This window comes from Aplidium turbinatum, chromosome 5, assembly GCF_918807975.1.
Source record: "Aplidium turbinatum chromosome 5, kaAplTurb1.1, whole genome shotgun sequence".
Lineage (NCBI taxonomy): Eukaryota > Metazoa > Chordata > Ascidiacea > Aplousobranchia > Polyclinidae > Aplidium > Aplidium turbinatum.
In genome coordinates, this window is record NC_137476.1 from 16,545,739 (window position 1) to 16,566,408 (window position 20,670).

Genomic DNA, 20,670 nt, shown 5'->3' on the forward strand with positions numbered 1-20,670 from the left:
TGCAGTTTTGTCTTGTTCGCTTGCAGAATGAATGGAAGTTTATTTGTCAAGTTTTCTTCCGTATTTGAGTTCATAGCAAAGTAGTCACTTGCCTAATGTCCCTACCATGTTTAAATGCCCCAGTTGAATGACTTTTTAGTACGGATAGCTTGAAGAACATTAAAACTGACTACAGGAACAGTTTAAAGTTAGAAAGTTTAGTTGGTTTGCTACACACCCAAGGTATGAAGTCAGCTGACAAACTGGGATTAAAGGATCGAGCTAAATTGTTGCAGTTGGCAAGGGCTCATGAAGAGTTCAGCTACAGATGCTGAAGCACATGAACTAATCAACTAATTACTAGTCGAATTAGCTCTCATGAATAAGTCGATAGTCGTGCACAGTTTATGTCATTTTTAGTAGGGGTAGGGGGTAGAAGATCAAATTCTTGAAACCAGCTTGCCTATTGCTTATTAGGACCAAAATAACGTAAATAAACAAAAAACTCGAAAAAAAATTTTTTGCTCAGAATTCGCCATCTGCACCCCTAAAAACCCGTCAAAAACCCCGATTTCACTTAAATGAGCATAAGTTTCTCATTTTTAGGGTTATTTTGGTCAATGAAGACTCTATTTTAGTTAGAATTTTCTCTAGAAACTGATTAAGTTACTTAAAATAAGAATTTCCAAAGAAAAGAGTTCAAAAAATTAAAAAAACACTTCATTTTCAATTTTTCGATGCAAAATTTTATAATTTTTTGCTAATTTCTTTGGCTATACTGCTTTAAAATTAGTAAATGACTCCAGAAATCCAAGCTATTGATAAGAAGACTTCATTCCATGCACATTTGTTGTGATTTCCCATGACTAAAGCTCTTAAAATTAACATCATCATCATATAATCATCATCCCTTCCACCTTCTTTGTAAGAGTCACACTGTAGAAGCTCAGGATCGATCAAACCTTAAAATAGTGTCAATGATTCAAAAGAAGGTTAATCAAGGAGCTATCTTTGAAAGTATCAATCCAGCACTTAAGTCATTCTTCCGTGGTAAAACTGCTATCGTTGAGGCTGGAATTGAAGCGATTCTTAACCTTGTTACTCATGACAAGTCTGCAAAGTCATCCTCAAAAGCAGATAATTGTATTTGATCACATATGTGAATGAGAGAATGTAGTGAAACGCATGTTTTTATACCAGCCAAGAAGATTTGCAATAGTTGGCAAAGCTGCTGCGTCCATTATCAATGCAAAAGACATTCCGTTGATGCTTTTGAATGAAGTAGACAATACAAATCAGTTGGTTGAGGCCTGTAAGGTCTATATGGCAAGCGACCTTTTCATGACTGAACTAGAGGTCTTGGCTTTTTTCAACTACCATGTTACCTTCCCATTTCTCAACTGCATTGAATGTAGCTCCCAGAGTGATCTTCTCCAAATCCTTCCAAGCCTATACAATCACCTTTTAGAGAATCATACCGACACATTGAGCAAATTTGAGGTGCAAATCCATGGTATTCCGCCTCCAATGATGACAACAGATCTGGCAAAAGAAATTTGTGGAATGATGCGTTTATCTGCAGCTGAAGCAATTAAACTGCAATGTGGAAGAGAGTATGGCTTTGCTGATGAAGGTGAAAAGTGGAGACTAACGGATCTTTCTCAACTTGAAAGCCACGAGCTTGAAGGCCTTCCTAATGAAAATCTTGTCACTGAGAAAGATTTTTCTCACTTTGATAGAGAAGCAAGAGTTGCACATTGCAGAAACCGCAAATTCAAAGCGAAGAATATCAGAAATAACATGATTCTCTACAAATCAGAAACCCAAGGAACCGTGGATAAGGTCTCTTGCAAAATTTGTGGAGCCCTTGCAGTACGTGAAGTGGCTTGGAAAGATGCTCAAAAAGTGAGATTTAAGGAGAGAGTTGAGATGAAGCTGGCAATTGCTAAAGAATCTCCAAATTATACAAACAAACTTTTGAACCACTGCAAATCATCGGGCGGGCCATGTACCTCTGTTGATGGGCTCCATGATGTCCTGCAGAAAAAAGCCAGAAATCCAAAAGGATGTCATCAAATACGAACTTGCCTATTCTGTCCATATTCACAAATTTGTTAAGCAGCAAAATCAGATTTGTTTTGGCTCAACAAAATTACTCATGAAGAAAAGTTTGAAAACTTCACCATTTTGTTGGTAGGAGATGATACCAACACATCAAGCAGTACTATTTGTGATTTGCCATCAAATGATGATGTTTTAGATGCTATGAAAGACACTGAAATAATATGCACGTCAAAGAATAGACAGAGATCTGATCTTCAAGTTAATGAACTTTGTGTTTGCGCATGGCAGAACAATACTGATCAATTTGTTTGGTACATTGGCTATGTCAAAAAGATTGAGAATGACAACCATTTAATTGATTATTTGCATCGCTCAGCAAGTTCTGATCTTAAGTGGAAATATCCAGAACATGAGGATGTTGAACTCACAGAAGACTGTCAAATAGTTCCTTGCTCTACAAAGGGTATTTGGGACACTTCTCCTGATGCAAGAAACAAGTCATTCACATTAAAAAATGTGAAGGAAATTCGCAGTGCATCCAAAAGCACATTCAATAACAATGAAACCGCCAGTCTATGATATATATATATTGTATACTTATGAGTGTGAGTTCTAATATTCAATTGATGACTTCATGTATTCAGTAGTAGTTTGTATTTAATTGTGTGGCAGATACTTTCCGCTGCATTTAGCACGCTGGCCGCAAAGTATGTAGCCTACCGTATACGAGTAATGGATTAAACAATGTTTAAGTCACTGTATTTACAAAAAACACCATGCAAAAACTTTAAAAATAGGAAAATTATTCATAACAATTCATTAACAATTACATTATTCATTCAATGGGAGAGCAAATGTGAAAAAAACTTTCTAAAACTTTTTTTTTGACTTTTTTTTAAAAGTATTTTTTGTAAATCTATGAAAAATAGGGTATTTTTTTAGTTGTTTGGTCTAAAACATTAAATTGTGCTTAATTTATAGTTTTTGAATGGCTTCTCTGACTAATTCTAGTAAGAATAGACACCTCATCGACCAATATAGCTCTAATATTGAAGAAAATAAGCCGGATTTCATAAAATTGTCAGTTTTCGGGGTTTTTGGCGGTGCAGACGCTGAATTTTGACCGAAAAAATTCAAAATAATTTTTTTCTGATTATTTGACATATTTTGGTCCCAATAAGCGATAGCCTAGGCAAATAGGTTTTGAGAGGGTACCCATAAAAAGGGCCTCTACCCCCTACCCCTATTTTTAGCATGTGAAAAGCATTGGGAAATCTTCACTGTATCCCTGTAATGTTAAACATCACTGTAATTTAACATTAGGGTGGAGTGAAACATAGGTTAAAAATGAAAGTTGATAGAATCAATCTGTAATAGTTACTAAAAGTTGTGATGTGGTAAATGTATTCACATGCTGAAATATTTTTGATTTTGATCAACGTTAACGTCTGCCGCAAGTCCATTGAAGTTTTCACTGGTATTTTGGAGCTATGACGTCATCACAATTAGCAGATCGTCACTTTTATCTAACTTCTACCTTCGGTACTTCTATCTAACAATATCAGAGTTGTAAATTACACATAAATCGTTGCAATGCAGTGGAAAATACGTCTTTTAGAACGCTTGTTGCATGTATATGATCAACTGATAAGAAAAAACACGGATTTTAAGCTATTTTCTTCAAATTTCTGTTCCTTTCACAAGTTCATCACCACAGTTTAAGCAAGTATGTGCAATGAAGGTAAAGCAAACTACAGTAGAAAAGTGTTTTTCTTAATATGACAATATTGAGATTTCGGTTGCCTGTTTACTTTTGATCCCATATAAATATTGTAAACGCTTTTTAAATCATCAGCTTATACAGTACATGGGCGTTGGCAGAAATATTGCAGGGGGAGGGGGCAAACATCTTTTAAGCCAAATTTCATCTTGTGAGCTACAACGAGTGCAACGTAGCTAAGTGTATTGATGAAATGTAACGTAAATTTGGACGGCACGAGCGAAAACGTTACAATTAAAGATATTTCCAAGGCATACTTAGCGATAGTTTCCGAAAGCGCGAAAAAATAGTCCTGGAAAAATGTTGGTTTACTTCGAAGAAAATTGGATGAAAAAGATATTATCGCCCAAAGGTAAGAAACATTTTTGAAAGTATCGTTTTCATAAGGAAAGAAACGTTTATAAAACCCAAATCCAGGGGGACAAGTGCCCCTCTCTGCCGACTCCCATGAGTTTAAATCTCATTAAGCACTCCATTTGCCAAAAACTCTCGTTTTGTATTGAATACAGGCATTTCTAATTTTGACTGCAGTCTACTTCGAATGAATCCTTCCCGTTGTTTCTGCCCACACTCAGCAGATGCTGCTTCAATAACGAGGCGCACGGCCCCTTCCATGGCTTGCGTGTGACACGGATAGCTAGGAAATTCAAGCTCTGGAGCTGCAGCATCTTGAATGAAGGACATTAACTGACTGTCCGGTATGTCTCGAGTTAGCGGTAGTTCATATCTCTCTGTATGCTGCCAATCAATCAGTTCAAAGTATTCGTTTGCTTCAAAGATCAAGAGTGGAACTTTAAAGAGACGAATGGAATCTCCATGACCTTGTTTTCTGGAAAGTATCCTTCTCAGTGCTAATTTTCTGTTGTACAGACGTTCATCTACCAACATCCACAGCAATAGGTTCTCTTGGTGAGCAAAAAAGGCATTTCGGTTGATAGCCTACCAGGGACAACTATTGCTTTTAGTTCAGCGCTAAGACAGCGCGACTTTTTAACTACGTGAAACAAAGTGTTTAGCTCCTTTACAGTAAGTAGTACAGGAAGGTTGCGTTTTCACTGCAAACCACGTTGGAGCGTATAACTTGGCAATGTAGGCTACTCCATCAAAAGTTTCCTTGCTTCAGTTGTCCCATTAGGTCATGACGATGTCGCCGCCAATGTGCGGGTTCATATGGCAGGAGAGACTGGCAGCCGGACCGACATTGGCCAATATGGAGCTCACACCCATGGAGAGCCTTCCTCCCGGAAAACGTGAACCGTGGAAGTATTGGCGATGCCTCAACCGCTTAAGAACTGGTATTGGCAGGTGTAAAACCTTGATGAGACACTGGGGTATTCCATGGGGAGCACAAGTTGCAAATGCGGACAGGAGCAAATGATGCAACATCTACTCGAATGCCCTGACCTAAAAGCAAGGTGCTCTGCACAGGATTTGGCCGAGTTCAACGATAGAGCAAGAGCCTGCGTGATGCTCTGGGCTACGGCCGTGTGATACACGATGAAGAAGACCAACGCTCTCAGATTTTACAGGGATTGTTTCGTGAAACATAAAGCTTCAAAATGCGATTGGTTGTTGTCAGCCATCTGGAGTGATTCATCTCTCTTGGATTACAATAGGCAAGCTTGGCATCACAACGCCCTGAGCTAATTGCTTTACAGATGCCATACAAGTACAGTAGGCTACTGCTGGTCTGTGCTTAAGCTCACGTCAATTGAAGGCAGTTGAATATCAACAGCCTCAAACTCTGTGACTGGTAAACTGTCACAGTCTTCAAGTTTTTTACCAATGGAGCCAGAAAAACTTAGTGGACCAGATGTAACTCCATCAAGATAATGCATCAAGTGTCTCAGTGGTAATTCATTAAAATGCAACAGACATACAAACCGCTGCAATGGCTTTTTTAGGCCCTTTTTAAGAATTGCATATTTCCGATTATGTTGCTTAAATGGACTAATTGAATCGTAAGAAATGTCCTCTATGACGTCACATGCGATGGTTTTGTTGCGGAAAAAAATCTGAAGCAAATTGTGATATTTAATCAGCACATCCCTTGTAATCTTGAACTTGCTTGCGGCAGACGAAAACTTTATTTTAAAACGCTGAAATTTTCAAAGCTTAATAGTCAAGCCACACTACAACTTTTAATCGCTATTACAGAGCAAAAATCAAAATTTTCTTTTTTCACTCCACCCTAATGGACAGCCTCACGAAGTTCGACCAGGCGGATTATCACCTTGCCACGAGACAGCCATCGTACTTCTGTGTGGTACAGTAATGCTTCGTATCTTTCTCCCATCTTCTTGCACAGTTCCTTGAAAAGAAGGCTGTTCAATTCCTTTGCTTTAATAAAGTTCACAAACCTTCACTTGCTTCATTGTTTCCAAATCGGGTCTCGTTACCCCTCAAAAATAGGCAAATTACCCCCGGGAGTAATTTACCCCCAGGTTGTGAACCACTGAGCTAAATGGAAAGCTTTAGCATACATTTAGAACTTATGAGCCTACCTTTGACCTTACTTATAATATCCTTAATGTTCCATTCAAGCAGATTAATTATTTGTGTTGTGAGTACCTCAAATTTTGTGTGAGATTCTAAATGGCTGAATTACCGAAGTTTGTTTCCTGATTTTCATCAAAAAAAAAATACGTACCAGCTCTTTAGAATCATAGGCATACGAAGCCAAGCAACGTGATCAAGTTTAGCATCTTCAAGTTTATTACATTTACATAAACATAAAACTACGCAACAAATTAAGTATCGAACGTTTTCGACATCACAAGATGTCCTCTTCAGGAATAACATACATACAAATTAACTACATCTGAAAAAAATACAATGGTTAACTAAATCTATAAACAGAAAAAGACAAAAAACTGCACAGTACTTCTGACTAGCTGGTACAGTACTAGCTGACTAGCTGGCACAGTACTCCACGACTAGTGGAGCCTATATCGTTGAGTTTGAGCTAGTCAGAAGTACTGTGCAGTTTTTTGTCTTTTTCTGTTTATAGATTTAGTTAACCATTGTATTTTTTTCAGATGTAGTTAATTTGTATGTATGTTATTCCTGAAGAGGACATCTTGTGATGTCGAAAACGTTCGATACTTAATTTGTTGCGTAGTTTTATGTTTATGTAAATGTAATAAACTTGAAGATGCTAAACTTGATCACGTTGCTCGGCTTCGTATGCCTATGGTTCAACAAGACAAACTCTCTACCGAAGCTCTCTTTAGAATCATCTAATTCTGCTAAGATTCAACTCATTATAATATCTTAGCAGTTGTGTTTTATATATAGGCTATTAGCCTAACATAGTTGTTTCTTTTTACTGTAGTACAAGAGACCTTTGCAACTAACTGTTGCTAGATTAAATTTTATTACATTATTATTTACAAAATATTGTGGGCGGGGATGAATATAGGAATCAATTATGGGTCTCAAAAGTTTAGTCTTGTTATAATATGCCTTTTCACCCACAATTTGCCTGAGAAATCTACATTTTTAAGCTTACATGTTTTACGTTCGGTAAAAAAATGCCCTTGTTCCCATCATTTACACGCGAAAAGTGCCCTTTTTAACATAACTCTCGAGCTAAAAGTGCCCTTTTTTAAAAATTTTCCCACCTAGTCCCAATTTGTGAAAAGATGCTATGCCTTCCGCTCGTCCCTCTTCTTCTCAGATTTTACCGCCTCCCGATCCAATGCGTGCTCCACGTTGGTCTTAACGAAATCAACCTCGCGTGAGTGCAGCAATTTGTTGTCAACGACGTCGAAAAGAGTGTGGAGGCAAAGACTGGCTTTCAATGAAGTTTTCCATTCAGCCGTCTTTCTCGCTGTGAGGATTTTATTCTTCATCTCAGCCATGGCCCATTCCTTCAGAATCTTCTTGATCACTCCCTCACGCGTAAAGATCGCCACTGTGGCGAAATCTTAGATAGCTCCATTTCCTTCTTGTGATCTCTGGTGTCCTCCTTCTTCATGATTTTCTTCTTTCACTGGGGCGTAACTTCGGAGAACGTCACCACTGGTGGGGTTATATCCCAGAAATGGGGTGATTTACTGATTAGTTGGACCGTGTTGTGCACAGGTCCGGATTTAAGGGGGGAGGAGGGTGCAGTTGCCCCGGCCCCCTTTTTGAAGGGCCCTCCGACGTGAAAAAATGTTATTTTGTGTTATTATAATTATTTTCTCTCAGCCTTTGAAATCTCTGCAAGATGCCTCTTTTTTCTTTCAAGGTTAATTTTTGGTCACAAGGTTGCGACTGAGCTTGGCGTAAAGGCATTAGCAACGGTGTGGTGACTTTTAAGTTACCTTGTAAAGTTTTACGCGCCCTCGGAGGAAAAAACTTTTTTTTACGGCTCCCCGATCTAAGAGTACCCCAGGCCTCCATTAGTTAAACTCGCCCCTGGTTGTGCACCGGCTTCCTGGCGTTCAATTAAAAAATGGTTTTCAATTTTGTCATTTACTCGACGAACCTCCTAAGAAACTCGAGTTGCTAAGCGATCTGTTTCCGACGGCCCTCCCTAATGGCCAAGAAGTCATTGTCCACCAAAAAGCTGGACACAACCACAAAATCATTATTAAGAAACATTAAGTGGTAAATTAATACGAAAAATTAAAAAAACTGTCTTGAATTATTTAATGGGTAATTACAGTTTAGTTTATTGTTTTGCTGGCGATAAACAAACAGTCAATTAGTGTTGTGTGTTGTTAGTCAATTAGTGTTGTCTATTACACTAAAAGTTGAACATTACATGTTTATGGGGGCTACATTTGGTCAAAAATGTGTTTTTTGCATTTTTTTCATAAATTAAATGTTTTAGACCCAAAAACCCTCTGGAAGTTAGATAGGAAACAATGCATTATGCTTCTTCAAAGCTAAGTGTGAGCATTCTAGGCCTACCGATTGTTGAGATATAGCCAGATTGGCCGATTTTGACCCGGAGGGCGGTACCAGCCCACTGCTAGGGCGTCAAATCTCAACAAAACTTGACAAGGTGTCATTTTGGACCACAATGCAGAGGTCTAAACAAGAAAAAGTTTTACAATCAAAATTTAGTTTTTTTTGGGTCACCCTAAGCCACATATGAAGCTTTTTCTAGCGGCGTAAATGATTGCGTGTCCCGATGTATGAAGGGACGACATCAAGGGGGGTAGGACATCGCCAAGGAACGACATCATCGCCACCCATCTAAAATAGTTTTTAAGAAGTTAAAACCTTGCATATGTTATTAACTTTTGATGCAATTCTAAGTAAGAGTTTTTAGTCTGGGAAGTTGATAATCCTTTCAAAATAGCTCATAATGTTGCTCTGGATCAAGTAAAATATTTAAAAGCTTGAATCAATGTTGCTGGAGAAAAAAGTTTGCTTCCAACTGAACATGTGGAAGACACTGCTTTTCTGTAATCATCTAGCACTTGACCGCAACTTTTATATTATTAATATATTGTATTCTGGTTTTGTCAGCTTTTGAAAGATAATTAAGTACATCTTATATAAGCCACTTGTTCATTTTAACAATTCTATTTTTGGCTAAAGAGGAGATGAAGCGTTCAATTCCAAGATGGTAACAATCAAACCTAAAATTGTTGTGCAAGTTATAAAAAATAATGGGATTTTACAACTTAAATCGGTTGACTGCATCACAATCACAATGCTTGTCTCCTTAACAAATGAAATTACTGCGGATTGAATGATATGGCGTTTAGCTTTTTTACCAGTGTATCTGCATCAAAACTAGTAATTGGGTCATCCCATGCCAAATGAGCAAATGGGTTACTACACCATATGTCATTGGTTTTATTGAAATTTGGCATACTTGTAGATGTCAAAAAAATATAAAGAATGCAAAAAAAAATTGAAAATTTTTAACTATTAGTAGAGTTATGGTCATTAGAAAAATCACCATTTTTGCCTGTTCATCTTCGGTGCTTTTGTCCAATTTCTTATAATATTTCTAATTTTTTAACCTATGATCAAACAAAATGGCTGAAAATTGCTAGACAGACATTTTAAGACCTAAGGAATCCAAAAATGTAATTGTAAATTAAAAAGTCATCAGAGAAATGCTTGATATGATTATAGAGGTTTCAATTTGCTACATGCATTTTTCGGAGGCCAAACATTGGGGGCCTATAAAAAAATGGGTACAAAAATTAAGAACTGAAATTCACATGTTTTATACTTATACCAATACTCTTTCATGTCAAATAAAAAATGTGAATTAATTTTGATAACTACTATGATAAAAGCTAGATTTTCTGACTTGCAAATTTTGCACTTTTTTACACTCGTTGTTCAAGATTTTTGTTTATGACATTACAATTTACATTATTGCTTGTTGATGACATCACAATTAACATATAGTTTGTAATGATAATTGTTATGTAGCTGATGAATGAATTGAATACTGATAATTTAATTTTTTTAACTATTTTATCATAGTAGCTAAAACCTCAATTGCTAAGGTAACAGGGATCAGTAGTCAGTAGATGTAACAGAAAATATATTTCGCACTTGCTAGTGCATCGTCAGTTCTGATCAAAACTTTTATCAAGTTTATATTAAAGTTTTTATCATAGTAGTTATCAAAATTAATTCATATTTTTTATTTGACATGAAAGAGTGTTGGTATAAGTATAAAACATGTGAATTCCAGTTCTTAATTTTTATACCCATTTTTTATAGGCCCCCAAAGTTTGGCCTCCGAAAAATGCATGCATCCAATTGAAACCTCTATAATCATATCAAGCATTTTCATGATGACTTTTAATCTATATTAGAGATGTACCGATATATCGGTATCAGCATCGGTGATATCGGCCATTTTTTGAGTATCGGTATCGGCAAAATTTGGCCGATACTAAACATGTAAAATAAAAGGCGTTTGCTGCGGATTTTCTGCAGAAGCAAAGATATAGATTTTATAAAGTAGTAGCTAACGTTACATTGAAGTAGAAAAACAACAACCTGTTCAAATTTTTGATAAGTCACACTCCCATGACTTCTTGCACGCACCTTTTAACATTGATTGCTTACAGTGATTCTTTCACTCAAACAAAACGTTTTGTTTCAGCAGTTTTGCGCTGTTCGATTCTTAAGTTGTGAAGGAGACTCAATTTCTCCAATATTTATCATTTGGCTTGGTTGTTTTTGGTGGGCTGGTTCTGTCAGTTTGTGATCTGGTTTCCGCCTTTCGTTGTGGTGGACTCACCAGGCTTGAACAATGTCGTGGTGGAGTGGGTGGGCTCGGGGTGGGGGCGGTGCCGCGGTGGGACTGCGAATCCTCACTGAACTAATCAATAAGTGGTCTTGTTTCGCCTGGGATGGCGGCAGGGCCCGATTAACCATGAGGCACAGGCCTCGGGCCCCCTGGTTTTGGGGGCCCCCAATTTTTTTTACATTAGTACCGTAGGTGTCAATACTTTTATAGGTTTCAAGCAGTGCCGTGTCAAGGGGGGCCCGGAGCCCAGACCCACCATCTCAGGGGGCCCACAAATAATAGATTTTTGCGTTTCAGTAAAGTGTTTTTCGAGTTGCTAAAGTTCACTGCATGTAGCCTACTTGGCCCTTATTATACTAAAACATCTCAAATTTGGGCCCTATTATACAAATTTGGGCCCTAACTGCACTGAAACATCTCTAAAAACACCATTAGGCCTACTATCTAAAAACAAAGTTAAAATGCGATAACGTTAGTAACATGATCTGCAGAAATGAATTTAACATTTAACAGGTTGGATGCAATTGAATATATGAATTCAAAAAGAACCGAATTGCCACAGAGTGTTTTTGGCACAACTGTTTTAATTATTTTGGTCTTTTAGGCTACTTTTGTGGTGAAACTTCGATAATGATTATATGCTTAAACATACTGGTAAGAAGCATCATACCTAAAAAGTTCGCTCAGTGAGGATTCTGTGGAGAAACTATAGAGAAATTGAAATGCAATTGCTCTAGTTGGGCCCATTTCAAAATCAATGAAAAAATTGATAGGGTACCGGTATTTTTTATTTGTTTACCGATATCTTTGAAAAATTTGGCTGTTTTTTTTTAATATCATTTAGAAGACATTGAAATAAATCGGAAAGCACAAATAGTGAAAGAAAAACAACAAAACTGGAGGGCCCTTTTTGAATTCACATACTGTATTCAATTTCTTTTCATTGAAAGAAATCGGAAGCACAAAAAGTAAAATAAAAAAAATGGGGTTGGGTCCTGTTATAGTCGTCATCTACGTTGAATATATGTAACTCGTGACCAGCGTCACTACATAATCACCGTTCAGCGTTTTCTGGTACAGACGTTGGAATTGATTACCACCGCACTGCGCGTGTAATCAATTGAGCGTTCTGTACCACGTTCCTTAGTTGATTGTTTTGCGTTTCTTTCTTACTATATATTGCGTTGATTTTATGCACTGAATCAGTAAGTAACAAGAGGTAAATGGTTTTCTCACTTGGTTGGCTATCGCTACAATTATTATTGTTTATTTTATATTAAACGTCTGGAAATACAACAGACATTTAACTGGCGTCGCCGGCAGGATCTTTACAGAATTTCTACAGGATTTTAGAAACATGGAGAAACTGATCGAAGTCCTGCAACAACAAATTGCCAACCAAGAACGCCAGACGAAGGAGCAAATTGCCAGACAAGAAGAACGTCACCGAGAACAAGAACAACGTCACCAAGAACAAGAACAACGTCACCAAGATCAGACGAAACTACTCATGGAGCAACTACGAGAAATGCGAGCCCAAACTTCAAGACCACAACCAACAACAATACAACAGCAGGTATCTTTACCTAAGTTCGTAACGTTCGATGCCACCACTGAACTGTGGGCAGACTATTGGAAGAGGTTTAACACCTTTGTAGCAGCACATTCAGTCGCACAAGACAAAATGCCGCAGGTTTTTCTCACCAATCAATCACCTACAATCTACAAAATGTTAACAAATTTGGCTGCGCAGGAAACAAACCCAAAAGAAGTCAACGATCTCACCATGACGGAAATTACAAATTACATGGCTCAACAATTCGACCCAAAACGCTTCATCGTGAGGGAGCGATTCCGTTTCTGGAGCGAAATGAAGCGCAAGCCCGGTGAAACAGCTCAAGAACTAGCCATCCGCATACGCCAGGCAGCTGCCACCTGTGACTTCTCGTCCATTTCAAATCCATTGGACGAAGCTTTACGTACTCGTTTTATTTGTTCAATAGGTAACGAGGCGGTGCTTAAGGCGTTATTCAAAATCAGAGCTGATGAACTTACTTTCAAACGTGCGATGGAGGTTGCATCAGAAACCGAAGAGGCAGCCAAGGTGGCCAAAGAAACTGTTTACGGCACTCCACCAGTACCAGTTGCGAAAGTAAGGACCATCAGTAAACCTCCAAAAACTAGGCAACTTACAGGTACTTTCTTTTCTTCTAAAAATAAAGAATGCTATCGCTGTGGTAATTCCAACCACAACGCCAATGACTGTAGGTTTAAGAAAGCCACTTGCCATTTCTGCAATATTACGGGACACTTACAGAGTGTTTGTCGAAAGAAAGCTAGACAGTTCAAATCTTCTAAGGTAAATTGTATCGAGGAAATTAACATGCTTTCTAGTTCTTGCAGAAAACCTCGAAATTCAAAGTTGGAAGTACCGATCTCCATTAATTCGGTAACCACACACTTAGAACTGGACACTGCTACAAATGGAAATTTCCTTTCCAACGACGTCTGGACTCGGGTAGGCGCACCTCAATTGCAAGCACCAGTGTCGCAGTTCCAGTCTGCTACCAAGCATCTAGTACCAATCACGGGTTCTTTCACGGCCCAGGTAACTTGTCCTTCCACGGGAAGGTCAGATAATATTCCTTTTGTAGTCACGACAGTCAAAGGACTGAACTTGCTAGGTCGTGATGCAATTTCGTCTTTAGGAATTTCTATCGATAAATTCCTTCTGTCTAACTGTTCTACTTTACAGAGCATCCAGTCATGCGACAAGCCTGATAAGAGTCTGGAGAAGGCATGCTCCCTCTTATGTGACGAGTTCAAAGATGTTTTTAAGCCTGCACTCGGGTGCTTACGAGATTATGAACTAGACATAGATTTTAAGTCTGATGCTAAACCTGTTTTTCTCAAACCTAGGCCTGTACCTTTCGCGCTAAAGGAGGACTTAGCACAAGCCTATGATTCGGGCATTGCACGTGGTGTATGGACACCAGTTCAATTTTGCGATTGGGGCACACCGGTTGTTCCAGTCCGTAAGCCTTCAAACTCTTCAGAAGCGAAGGCCAAATTACGCATATGTGGCGATTATTCAGTCACGGTGAACCCTTCCCTGGAGACCCATCGTCACCCGTTACCCTTACCAGAAGACTTAATGCAAAAGTTGGGTGGTGGGTATGGTTTCAGCAAGATAGACTTGGCTGATGCCTACAATCAGATTCGACTTGGTCCTGACAGTCGAAAACGACTCGCATTAAGCACTCACCGTGGCGTACTTTTACAAAATGTTTTACCTTTTGGCATATCTTCTGCTCCAGGTTATTTTCAGAAGATCATGGACGACCTTACAGCCGACCTTCCAGGGGTTGCAGTCTACCTAGACGACATTCTTGTCAGTGGCACTACTGCTGAGGAGCATCTCCAGAATCTTAGACGGCTCCTCGATCGACTTCACTCAAAAGGCCTGAGGTGTAGGAAAGACAAGTGTAAGTTTGCACAACCTCAGGTAGAGTATCTCGGACACATTTTGTCCAGGCAGGGCATCTCCAAAGGTCCCAAGGTAAACACCGTACTGGAGATGTCTGCCCCCACTGACGTATCTTCTCTTCGTTCGTTTTTAGGTTCCTTACAATTTTATTCGAAGTTTCTACCGTTGAACGCTTCTACTGTAGCAGAACCACTATACCATCTCACGAAAAAGGACATTCCTTGGAGATGGGGAAAACAAGAGGAAAACTCTTTTGCTCAGCTGAAGCATCATCTATCTACTGATGAGGTTCTTACACATTTCAATGCGTCACTTCCGGTAGGTATCGCATGTGATGCTTCTAGTGTGGGCATCGGTGCTACTTTGTTTCACCGTTACCCAGATGGCACAGAACGGCCTATAGCAAACGTTTCAAAAGTATTAACAGCCTCTCAGAGAAACTATAGTCAAATTCAGAAAGAGGCTTTGTCGATAATTTTTGCGCTAAAGAAATTCTATCAATATCTTTTTGGTAGATCATTCATTTTGGTCACAGATCATAAACCATTGCTTAGTCTTTTTGGCCCGACCAAATCGACACCTTCTTTGGCAGCAAATCGTTTGGCTCGTTGGGCACTCTTTTTGTCGCAATTTACATACACTATTGAGTACAGGAAGACGAAGGATCATCAAAACGCTGATGCTTTGAGTCGCTTACCAGCAGGAGGGGATAAAGTCTTCGATGAAGAGGAAAGTGCGGATGACATTGATATCGTCTGCGCTATCGATGCTTTGGATTTGCAGGTCCAGACCCCAAATGCCGCCTCACTGCGTAAAGAATCTTCTAAAGATCCTATCATTTCCACGGTAATGCGTTTCATTCATGAAGGATGGCCGGCCAAGTCTTCTCCACAAGACCCGGTCGAACCGTTTCGTAAGTACGCAGACTCTCTTTCTACTTGTTACGGATGTCTACTTTACGGTTCCAGAGTGGTCATCCCGTCCAAACTTCGTCCTTCCGTCCTTCAATTGCTTCATGAAGGACATTTCGGCATTGAGAGAATGAAGCAGTTGGCAAGGACGTCCGTCTACTGGCCAAACATCGATCGAGACATCGCGGAACTTTGTCACAAGTGCAGTACCTGTGGCGAATATCTGTTTAGGTGGGGGTTGCATAATTCGCCGATATGTGTCTGCGGAGCCGTAGAACAAACAATGCAACACATACTCCGCGAATGTTCCATCTTACGACCCCCAAGTGGAATCACTGGTATTCGACAACTGGACCCAACTACCGTATCTTGGCTGCATGAGGAGGCATTGCCAATCTAAGCTAGGCTACTACAAGTCAAATGAGAGAAGACCATACCATATAAACTTTAATTAACTTGAATGCCTACATAAACTTATGAAAGCTTTGCCTTGGAATGAAATTATGTTGAATAAAACTAATTGAACACCTGATCCTCAAAATGCTTTTGTTTACAAATTACAATTACAATGTTTTTACCTTGGTTGACAGAACAAGTAATGTTGCCAGATAAAACATAAAAATGGTGAAAAACAATATTGTTACCAGGTGACCAAATCTGAATGGAAGTTAATAATTTCTACAGTTTTGGTTTTATGCTCAGATTTTTTCTGCGGGGTACCGGGCGGCAAAGTTCAAACAGTCAAAATTTTGCACGATGGTATTACCGTGTCGTGACTGATATGTTTGATATGTTCCATTGCCAGTATTTTTTTTTATTAGAAATTGTTAACACTTTTGGCTTTCATTCCGAGCAAAGGTGTAGCTAAGAAATGATAGACCTGTGTTTGCGGTTACTTACACTTGTGTTGTTTTCTAAACTGGTGAGAAAGTCTATTGAAATCAACACATTTCCATGTCGGTGCAGTGAAAATATACACAATATTATAGGTCTGTTTGACGATAGAGGGCCCAAAATTATTCTGGCCCTGGGGCCCACAAGGGGTTTAACACAGCACTGGTTTCAAGGAACCATTAATAAACTCTGCTAGTTCAAATTCAAGTGTAGCCTATATTTTGCTAGTGTTTCCAATATGAAATTGAAATAAGCTCAATTTTCAATCTGTTAGAGAGATTTTTCATCCAATAATTTTTGTAACAAGTATAAGAGTGTTCATACTGTTAGAAAGTTGTAAGTAAATAGGCTAAATTAATATTTATGAAGTTATAGTTTTGCTTGAACTATTTGTTAGCCCATATTTCATCATTCGCAGAGAGTACATGGCATTGCATTGAAAGCGATTGCCAACAGGGGCCCCTAAACTTAGCTGTGCCTCGGCCCTCGTGAGCCTTAATCAGGCCCTGGATGGCGGCCTCATTGTGGGGGGAAGTGTTCTTCCCAGCTGTCGGCACGGGGCTGGGCGCTCACTGGTGCGACGGGCTGTTGCGATTTGCTGGCCATAACGGTGTAGCTTCCACGCTAGCCATTTAGACCATTCAATCAACTATTATGTTTCTCCGCAGCCATTTTGTAGCAAGAATTGACATTGACAAGAATTGAAATGGCTAGTGTGGAAGCTGCACCGTTGTGGTTGGTGGGTCGCAGCAGCTCGCTGTGCTGGCGAGTGCTCAGCCTTGTGCTGGTGGCCGGGGGGACCCTCCTTTCTTCGCAATGAGGTTGTCATCTTGGGCGCAACGGGACCATTTTGATTGGTTTAGTGAGGATTCGTGGTCCCATTGCTTTTATTTTGGGCCTACTTATTCTGCCGTGACATTGTTTGGGCTTGGTGAGTTTATTGCGGCTAAGGGCGGAAGTTGAATCGCCGACTGGTGGAGCCGAGTTGCACGAGTTTTTGTAGCGTTTGATGGGGTGGGAGCGATGCAGAATTGTGCATTTTTGCTACCTGGGTTGTCTTGGCCTGGCAAAAGCTTTTTAACCAAACGACAAGTGCCCTTAGGACTTAGGTTGCACATTACTTGTCGAATAGTTTTTGTACGACTACACAAATCACTTGGTTTACATTTTACATCTTATTATCAATTATGATAGCACATTTGGAGAGTTTGCGCAAACACTTTATTAATTTTTTAGAAACCCTAATTATGATGTAATGTATCTTCTCTTACACCCCAATCCTCAATTACGGTGGCCTTTCATTACTAAAACCTACTATTATGACACAACAATATGCGGTTGAGATTGGATTCTTGAATCTTTAATAAATTATCCCAATTGAAAGCTTTTTTTAATAGTTTTATGCAAATAAGGTAAAACTTAGCATTTGATATAATTCCTTGCAAGTACCAAAATTGCTTCTTTTTGTAACACCAAAGTATCGGCCAAAATATCGGTATCAGTATCGGCCTAAAAAAGTGATATCGGTATCAGCCAATATATTGGTATCGGTACATCTCTAATCTATATCAGTGTTTCTCAACCTTTTGTGGTTCATGACCCCTTTTAGGTGTTTAATACAGTCTGTGACCCCCTTTCTGCTATGTTTTCTATAGATATACAAATTAGCACAAAATACATTTCAATAACGTTTAATTTCAAAGAACTGCTGAAAGTTACAACTTTTAATGCGACTGCTTGGCCAATTTCGAAATTACAGCAGTGGTTGAGTGCTTGATAACGCCAATCTCATATCATCTTCAACTTTCCTTCGATTTCTTGCCTTCGTTTTCATATGAACAAGAGCTAAAAAACACTTTCGCAGAAGCAGGCCTTAAAACTCGTGTTTTTTCCCGGCAGCCATCGTGGCCTACTGAGAGCTCCTTCTCGGCGGCCAAATCTGCGTGCTTGGAGGCCAAAATACAATAACGATAGCACAAGTAAATAGCATTAAACTTGCAACAATGTTAAAATGATCATTTAGCGTTGTTGAAGTCTGGGCGACGTCCTGCAATAGAATCGTTGTACCATGCATTAAATGCTTTATCGGGATTGTAATCCGGTATTGCGGGACCATCTAACGACCCTAAATTGTTTTAACTGCTCGCAGCTCAGTAAATTGTTTCAACTGCATACCGCCTTTCATAAAACCTGACCATTTATTCCTTTATGATGTCACCATAGAGGGCGTGAAGTCACTAACCCACAGCGTTCTCAACTATGAAGACAAGTGTTTTACCCACGGATGTCAACTAACCTAGTTCTCCTTTTTAACAACGATTCAATGTCCGACAACATTGAATCGATATAAAAACGACAATATTGCCAGCCGATGTAAATTAGCACTTCGGATTAACACTTCGTTAAAATAAACATCGGAAATAGCAAACAAGACTTACAGCGCTGGTGATCGCAGCTGGATATATTCAATACAACTGTAGTGACTATGATGCGCTGACCTAATTCTGCGTCACTCTTTGATACTACATATTTTCGACATTTAATCCACGATCATTCTATTGCGAAATTAAATTGGCTAGAAGAAACCGGCGGCCAAACTTGGCCGACGGAGGAGGTAGCACAGGCGGTCATTCAAGCACTACTTAGCGACCATGGCCGCGATGGCCGCCGGCTGCTTTAAGGCTTGAGAAGTGTGTTGTGGAAAATGGAAAGAATATTTGAAAAGTTAGTTCAGATAGTTGTGGGTATGATTTACGCACAGCACACCAGAACTGAGAGTGGCATTTCATGAAAAACGTCACATGCGGAAGAATCATTTTAAAGATCATAAAATTGGTCTTGTAATTCATCTGGAATATCAGCAACATCCAAAGCAGTAGAAAACGGATTTCGTACAAATGAGGCATCTCTTTCTTTGAGCTCAGGGAAATATCGTTCTACTTGAACAAACGATGATAAATTGGCCTACAACCAAGCTACGCGTTCTCTTTCGTAACGGTCAGCCCTCGAAATTAGCTTTCATCTACCACGGCAAAAACATTGCCGTCGCCAAATCAGCAAACCTTGGGTTGCGGCGGCAATTGCCGTATGAGGCATTCCATTATAATTCAACAAATTTTAAAAAGAAATGTAACCACTAGGTTTCAAAAGGTGTTGGTTTTGATATATTTTGTTGTTTTAAAAATTTGAACTTGGGCAAAAAAAAATTTTGAAAATCGGACAAGCGGTTTTTAAGATATTGCGTTTTGAAATTTTGTTGTTGTCACTAGGTGGCGCTGTTGATGTTCCCAATGTTTTTTGATTTTAGGGTTATATTTGGGGTAGAAAGTTGGTTGAAGTGTCTATTCCACCATTTTTCATGATGCAGATTTCAAAAATGGTCTCAATTTTAGTCTAAAATCATTAGCTAAGGAGTTATGGGGCATTTTAAAAAATTTGGGGGACCAAATGCCAACCCTCAAATTGTCATGTGGGCAACAAGATATCCCAAAAAAAATTTTTGTTCTTCAAAGTTTCTTGCATATACTTCATGATAGTATACCATTTTTTTATGAGACTTTTGTCCTTTTTGCACAATGCAACCTTATATCAAAGATCTATTAATGCAATATTTGAATGATGCTTGCTTATGATGTCACAATAACAAATTACAGATTTCCCCAAAAAACTTTTTTTCATTGTGAAAATTGCCCGGGAGAACAAAATTTGCCTACAATTTTGAAACAAGGGCTGGTTTTCTCGGGCAATTCTCACAACAAAAAAAGTTTTTTGGGGAAATCTGTAATTTGTTATTGTGACATCATAAGCACGCATCATTCAAATATTGCATTAATAGATCATATAACTTCTCATGCAAGTCTTTGATAAAAGGTTGCATTGTGAAAAAAGGACAAAAGTCTCATAAATAAACAGTATATTATCATGAAGTATATGCAAGAAACTTTAAAGAACAAAAAAATTTTTGGGGATATCTTGTTGCCCACATGGAAATTTGGGGGTTGGCATTTGGTCACCCAATTTTTTTTAAATGCCACACAACTCCTTAGCTAATTCTTGTAGACTAAAATTGACATCATTTTTGAATTCTGCATCATGAAAAATGGTGGAATAGACACTTCAACCGACTTTCTACCTCAAATATAACCCTAAAATCAAAAAACATTGGGCACATCAACAGCGCCACCTAGTGACAACCACAAAACTTCAGAACGCGATATCTCGAAAACCGCTTGTCCAATTTTCAAAATTTTTTTTTTGCCGAGATGCATTTTTCACATGCTATAACATATGCTTTAGTCATCAAAATTGAAGACTTAGTGGTTATTTGGATTTG

At 38.8% G+C, this 20,670-nt stretch overlaps 1 protein-coding gene across 1 annotated transcript; it reads left to right on the plus strand.

The window, feature by feature from the left end:
* The first annotated feature begins 12,550 nt into the window (after positions 1-12,550).
* On the plus strand, positions 12,551-17,026 carry LOC145770984 (uncharacterized). Its single transcript, XM_082582724.1, has 3 exons — positions 12,551-12,621; positions 12,799-13,365; positions 17,006-17,026. Exons 1-3 carry the CDS (start codon positions 12,556-12,558, stop codon positions 17,024-17,026), a joined length of 654 nt encoding a protein of 217 aa, XP_082438850.1. The 5' UTR covers positions 12,551-12,555.
* The last annotated feature ends 3,644 nt before the right edge of the window (positions 17,027-20,670 follow it).

Coding starts and splice junctions, on each gene's coding strand:
- LOC145770984 (XM_082582724.1), top strand. CDS start 12,556: ATGGAGCAACTACGAGAAATGCGAGCCCAAACTTCAAGACCACAACCA. Junction 12,622..12,798: donor CAACAACAATACAACAGCAG/GTATCTTTACCT, acceptor TTGGCTGCGCAG/GAAACAAACCCAAAAGAAGT. Junction 13,366..17,005: donor TTACGGGACACTTACAGAGT/GTTTGTCGAAAG, acceptor GTTTCTCCGCAG/CCATTTTGTAGCAAGAATTG.